General features: G+C 36.5%; 1 protein-coding gene across 1 annotated transcript; it reads right to left on the minus strand.

The window, feature by feature from the left end:
* LOC122292259 (NAC domain-containing protein 60-like) lies at positions 1 to 6,444 on the minus strand. The gene is made up of 4 exons (XM_043100502.1): positions 5,857 to 6,444; positions 3,288 to 3,541; positions 738 to 1,007; positions 1 to 647 (listed from the first exon to the last, which is right to left on the minus strand). The coding sequence occupies exons 1-4, from the start codon at positions 6,071 to 6,073 to the stop codon at positions 120 to 122; spliced, it is 1,269 nt and encodes a 422-aa protein (XP_042956436.1). The 5' UTR covers positions 6,074 to 6,444; the 3' UTR covers positions 1 to 119.
* Positions 6,445 to 7,411: the final 967 nt, after the last annotated feature.

A 7,411-nucleotide genomic window follows, 5' to 3' on the forward strand; every position in this document is an offset into this window, starting at 1 on the left:
AGATTTGCAACACCAATATTTATTTCTCAAGGACCAAACTTTCTAAAACATAATGCTCTTTGAGTTATTAAAGATTCAATTATCGTGATAGAAGGTGGGAAAAGGACCCATTCTGATATTTACATCTTGGACCAAGCCTGATATTTACATCCGCTGCCGAAAATGCTCGTACAAAGTGGCATGTGTAATCCTTCTAGCTTGCCGGATCCTCCTAACCAAGATAGAAACAAAGCTAGCACAGTCAAAATAATAAAAAGCACATATGCTCGCCAAGGGTTGATTGTTCTAGGATGGAATATACGCAACAGGCATTTTGGCGGCTGCTGCTCTTGGTTTGGATGTTCATCTTTCTCTACTAAGTAGTTATTCACAGTTTTGCCACTTTCTCGTGATTCTGGTCCCTCTGCAGGAAATGCCTTTGCTTCTTTCATTCTTAATTTGATTCTGCGATATGCCGTGCCTTGTAAAGGAGGCACCCATGAATCCATATCTTGAATTGGTTGTTGAGTCTCTCTCTCAGCCTCAGACGCATGGTCAGTCACTGTTGAAAGGAATAGATCAGAAGAAACAGATAGCGACGATTCGTCCAGCTTGATGATGTCGTCTTTCAGTATCTCTGCATAAAAATCTTCTTCAATGCCAATTTCCTATAATGCAAGCAAGAATAGAATGGATTAGAAGTCTTTTTAAGTCTTTTAGAAGTCTTCAACAATGCAAATGGCCCAAATGAAACCTACGTTCTGTTGACTGGAACTTTCTGCCATTGTAACCTCATTTGTTAGTTTCTGATCAGATTCAGACGTGGATTCAATTTGTTCAAGGGAATAAGAATCATGACTGCTACCAACTGCCTTGTCGCCCTCAGATAATCCCGACTGTTCAATGCCAACATCAGAGACTGCACAAGGCAAAGTCAACGAATTCCTTTGAGTTGAAGAAGCTTGGTTTGTTGAATCAATTGGACGGAACTCAAGGTTCTTCCGGAGACGACAAACAACAAAAGAATCCTGCATGCACACCCAGAAAAGAATCCAACAAAATACTCATAAACTTTGACTAGAAAGAACCTAACCAAGTTTAAGCACAAACATCTTACAATTAACTAATGCTAGTTCACTGAAATTGCATGTTTCATAAGGTACCATTTCCAATCAAAATCTATCTGCAGCAAGGAAAATATATATGCAACCGAGCAACAATTAAATCCGTGCTGATTATATTTTTCAGGGAGGATATGAACTAGAAAAGGATATATAACACAAAATCCTAATTCCCAGTGATTCCAAAACATGTCAGAAGACAGTATGATTTACATTCTATTTTAAGGAGGGGAAGAGATGTAAAGGAACTACCTCTCCTTTTGGATGTTTGGTTGTCATGGAAAGAAAAGAAGCGAAGATGGTGGATTGGCAGGAGGGGTAGTGAACAAACAAAAGAGTGTGACGTTGATTTCTCCAAACCTCAAAGAAAGCGGAATGCTAATCTCAATTTCCCAGCCCTGGACTCCACTTCTCCATGAATTAACTGAGAGAACTGATTTCCTTCCCATTTTCCCTGCCTCACTTTTGTTTTCCTCCCATTCCAGGGTCTTGAGGATATGAATTCAAGAATCATATTTCACTAATCAAATATTCAACTCCAACAAGACTTTGGTAGTTCTGTTAACATATATGCTAAAAACTAATTAATGGAAAAAAATTACACTTTACCCCTTCAACCTACCACAGTACCACTCTTTTTCTTGACCACCAATATCAAAATTATCACTGTACCCAATTTGAAACATAAGTTTCCATCTAGCCTTTATTAAGATCTGATCATTAGATAGATTAGAATATGTGACATGAAAAAACGGTGGGATCTTAAAGAGTGACAAATCGCAAGGGAAGTAGTAGTTTAGACAGTAAAATGACAACTTTAAAAGTCCGGTGGTCATAATGCAAAACAGGATTAATAATCATTTCAGTACCTCAATGGTTTTTATGCATCCATATTACATCCAGGAACCTCAACAACAAGGGATTCATTGTAGTGGATGACAAGTGCTTTTGGTTTGAAAATATACTTCTACCAGTGTCATACCCATAGGGCAGGCACAAACTTTCTTTTCATTTTATTGATTTATCTAATGCAGCCTCTACGTCACTAGTGCCAGAAATTAAATCATAAATATTCTGCACCAATCCATGCACTCTAGGACCAAAGAAATCGCTTATCCAAGGGTACCTGAAGGGCCCTTACAAGTGCTAAAGATCGGGATTTCATTGACTCTCTCAGCGTAAAAGGATTAAATAAGGCCTAGACTTGGAGCACAACAAAATAACATCATTTTCTGTGAAAGGCCTAGTTGAAGATTTTGGTTATATTATATCATGCAGATACTACAGCCACTGTTTCACTGAAAGCTAACGACAAATTTAGAGGACACATTATAGGCCAGTATGGAAGGTCGTCCCTTTGACTAATCCTGCCCTATTACCTACCAGCCACTGTTTCCCCATCCATGCCTTACTTGCCCCCCCATCTTTATTATTTGATTTATTTATCAAACACTACAAATATATAACAAATAGTAAAAAGGACGAGACATAAAGCTATCACGTACAAGAAATTCAAAGAAACCTACAAGATCAAAAGTCCCAGCTAAATTGGGCTGTCCCGACTTGATTGGATGGGAATCAAAAGGATTTAAAGAAGGCTGAGCAGCAGGTTTTAACCAGATTAGCTTTGGTTTTTATGCCTTCACCTTGCTTATATATCAAGGTTGAGCATAACTCCTTGTGTCTCAAAAAGATAGAGCCACAGGAGCAGAGATGAGACAAAGACTAAGGCAATGATTTCTCAAAGACTAAAACTAGCCTAGCCCCCGTTAGGCAGAGATCAAGGGATGCGCAGAGCACAATCCTTTTTGTTGAGGTTCGGAATCATGCATCCCTCATCTTTGAGTCAACAAAGATTTCCATCACTGGTGAACTTGAAGCAGAAAACTAAATCCAAGGAGAGGTAAAACCCCTCAATAAAAGGAGTGAGACTATACCCTTATCCATGAAAGACCAGTTTAGCGGGAAGCATCTACCCCTTTCCTCTACATGGGGGATACTGGACCCAAGATTTCCCTATCTAATTTTCCAATAAGTTTTCTGCGAAATTTCTGCTACAGGATAGGGTCACGAGTGTGTAGATTGTATTTGCCTATCAGACAAAGAGATTTTCCATATAAAGTGTAGAAAAACAAAATTCAACTCAACTATTTAGCAGAAGATCAAATGTAGTCATGATTAAGTCACCTGGGAAATCCCAGTCATGCAATATTCATGCATAATCCATTCGGTTCTTTCCCCTTTCGGTGCACGACCTGTGTGGAACACTAGAGTCCTCTTTGTACCTATCACATTGGAACCAGACTTCACGTTTCTTTCTTTCCCAGTAGCTTTCCAATACCCCAATTCAGTAGCCCTCCTACTTTGCGAGCCATTTGGATACTTTCTTCCCCGAGCAGAAAAGAAGAACCACTCATTATCTGACTGAATGACTGATTTGGCTGTTTGCAAATTTACCAGCACAAATAAGTAACTAAGCCCAGGTAAAAACAATGGCTGTGTTAAGAGAAATTGCACTAGAATTCACAGACATGTAAACAGGTTCTGGCACAACATACTTACATAACAGAACCAATATGTCCCTTGATGTTTAGAAAACACATATACATGTTGCTGTGCTCCAAACATAAATAATCAATTGTCCCTGAAGTTACTTGGATTTTTTTTAAGATTAAATGAAAAAATATCATGCGAACTGATAACCAGAAAGCAAACATGTTAGGTACTCAAAAGTATATTGTCGCAAGCATGGAACGTCAGACTCAATCTGCAAACAAAGCTTGACAATCTTCCTTATACAACTGTAATTTTTTAGCTAAAATTATGTTCTAGCACAGAGGAAAGGGGCAATAAGAAAATAACGTTTTAGAGATGATTGAAAATATTTCCTATAAAACTAACAATCATAAAATCAGAAGAATAAAGTAAAATAACTTGCTATTATAAATTTCCTACCTACATTAACTTAATCAACATAAAATTCGTCAGGAATCTGAACCCAAACTGTACAAACCCAAAAATAAAATAAAAATAACTATAACAATAATGAACTGACAATAAGGTCTGATTCCATTGGATGTCTTGTGCCAAAAAAGTGCAGTGATGACTTAACAATGGCGGATTAATGCTATATACAATCCTAACGTGTGCAAGCCCCGTCCAATCCCTTTTGAAAAAAGAGGGCCACCATGAAAAAGTAAATTTTCTCATGTGACCTCAAAGGGACTACGTGGAGCTTAACATCGCAACTAAAGACTGTTGAGACTAAAAATATATAAATATGAAAGCTACCGGAGAACATTTTTTTTTTCTTTTTTATAAGTAAGGACTTTATTGAATGAAACGAGGCGAAGCCCATGTACACAGGAAGTATACAAAAGAAGCACCTAATTACATTCTAAAAACCTGAGAAAGAAAACAAAAACTCATGAGCATTCCCTCACTTAAGAACAATAGCCGAAAACCACTGCAGCAGAGAGATATCGGTTGTATTAGCATATCTAAAATGAGATATCGGTTGTATGTGGGAAGATTAAAGGTTTTACAGCAAACGCAAAACAGTTCCATTTTTAAGCACATGAATAAATGCTATGATTGAAATTCTGACCTCAAACATCAATAATTGGAAGAAACCAATCAAATAACTGCCTCCTCAAACATGAATTAGTCGATGCCTAGTAACCAACAGAAAGAAAATTCAACAATGAAAATTTTGATGGGGCCTTATTTCGTAGTACAAATACTGCTGATATTGGTGTTGTTCTGCGTGATTATAATGGTGGGGTTTTATTTGCGTTAAGTAGGAAGGAATTGGGGGTTTTTGATGTGGATGATATTGAAGCTCTGGTGGCATTGAGTGGGTTACATATGATATTCCACTTGGGTATTTCTGGTCTCATATTGGAAGGAGATTCGTTGAATGTAATGGAAGCTGTAAAGTCCAGGGCACTTTCATTTTCTACACTGGAACCTCTTATACAGGAAATCCACCATCTTCTTACTCATTTTAAAGACTTTGAACTTTCCCATGTTGGAAGACTGGGAAATGAAGCTGCACATTTGTTAGCAAGATATGCGCACAACGTTACCGACACAACACAATGGCGGCATACATGTCCTGCAGTTATTTTGAATAGAGTGTTCTTGGATGCTGATAAGTAAGATCTAGGTTTTATGCTTTGTACCTTCCATTATTATTTCGGTACTGGGTATGTGGTTGTATATTTGACATTATATAGCAAGTAAACGCAATCTGTCTTATATCAAAAAAATGAAAAGAAAATTCAACAATTAAACTCACATTTTGTTCATCTAAAATTTGAAAGGAATCATTAAGAAATGCTAATAATAAATTTAAGACAGGAATAAACACATTTAGAATAAGACCATATGTTATGTGCCGCATTTTTTAGTGAAAAACAACATATCAATTCGAGTTTCAGCCGAACCGACTACTTGTATCTGCTTTCTCAAGTTTTGTGAATAAATGAATTTCAAAATATAAAGTCTCAAAATTTTATAAATAAAATCTCATTCCTTCTGCTTTCCTTCGTTTGCTCAGTAACCAAACGCAAGTAAAACTGTACTCGTCAGTTCTACCTCCCCAGATTTCCAATTCTCTTACAAAAGCAAACACAAAACGTTGCTCTGTAACAAAACACAAATATTACAAGCACCAAACAAAGAGGCAGACAGACAGACAGAGAAATGATGTATGTTCCGATTAGTGCTTCGTTGGCCTAACAAACAAACCAACCTGGTAAGTCCCAAGGCTCGTATCTGCATATTTCAACTTCGGAAATCACCTCCACGCATTGCTCAGACCCCTCCAGCTTCTTCTGCAGGTAATAGGAGATCAATTCCTCGTCGGTAGGCGAGAACCGAAACCCCGGAAACGTCGTCGACGCGGCTAACGACATCTGTGACTCCATCGAAGGCCCCTCCTTCTCACGATCTCCCGGAGGCCCCTCCATCGCTTTCTCTTTCCCGTCTTCAGGGTTTAAGCAACTTAACGAGAAGGAAAACAGAATCAACGGAAACTGAAAAGCTGGGAATTCGAAACCCACTCTGTCCTCTACCGTTAGTGGGTTATTCCTTTCTCTGTCTAGTGCTTTCTTTGGTCTTCTTTCTTTCCGTGGGTTGCTTCGCTTTCAGTGTTCCAGTGTTTTAGCCGAGGATTCGAAGGCTTGCATGGCACGAGTGACTGCTCGCCCGCGCGTGGTGAGAGTTGTCACGGACAACCTTGGCGGCGGGAACCCTACGAAACGTGGTGAAAACGTCACACGTGTTGATGATTTCACGAGGGAGAAGTGAGAACCATGCCTCAGCAGTCGGAACCGTTCTAGAGTTATATAAAGGACGATGATAGAGCCACCGATGCTCGCTAGGGCACTGCTAGGCTTAAAAAAATATATTTTTTAAATTATTTTTTAATACTTCTTGATATTTAAAAAAAATATAAAAATTTATAATAGCATTAAATAATTTTTTCATAACCATTAAAAAAAAAAAAAAAAACCAACAATTGCCCCAGTGGTAACTATAAACGGTGGCCAAAGCATTTTCCTTTTATAAAAAGAAAATGCTCCCATGTCCTAGAGCTCAAAGCATTTTTTTTTAACTTAACAATTAAGAAATTAATTTTAAGTGATATATTTTTTTACTTAATTATTAAGAAAGTGGTTAAAAAGATATTTAAAAAATTGAAAAAAAAAACCACTAAGCATACGCCCAGCGGTTTAGGCGACATAGTAGCCGCATCCTTTATAAAATCAGTCAATTATATATATTTATATATAATAGTTTAAGAAATGATTATTAGTGAATTAATATTTTTTATTTTTTAAAAATATTTAAGAAATAACTAAAATAATAAAGTGTATTTGCACTTGTCAGTACAATGCAGGGCACCATTCTTGGTGTACTGGAATTGTCTTTTTTTTTTTAAGTGATATAATCATGATTATACAAAAATAATTCTATAAATTGATATAATTTCATGTTATATATTGGATCTATTATATAATAAAAATAATTTTACAATCTAAATTATCTAACAAGCCTCATTAAACCAAATTAATTTGTATGATTAATTTTGTGTACTTCATTTATGACTAGAGTATTTCTCTGTCTTTTTTTTTTTTTTATACATAGACAACAACTTGAACTCCTCGTATATGCAACTTAGACCTCATTTGAATATTTGGAATATCTCATAATTATGTGAAAGAAAATTTTGAATAAAAATATTATAAAATTAAACGTTGTATGAATACAACTTTTTAATATTATTTTTATTTTAAAATTTAAAA

Source organism: Carya illinoinensis, chromosome 13 (genome assembly GCF_018687715.1).
Source record: "Carya illinoinensis cultivar Pawnee chromosome 13, C.illinoinensisPawnee_v1, whole genome shotgun sequence".
NCBI classification, from domain to species: Eukaryota; Viridiplantae; Streptophyta; class Magnoliopsida; order Fagales; family Juglandaceae; genus Carya; species Carya illinoinensis.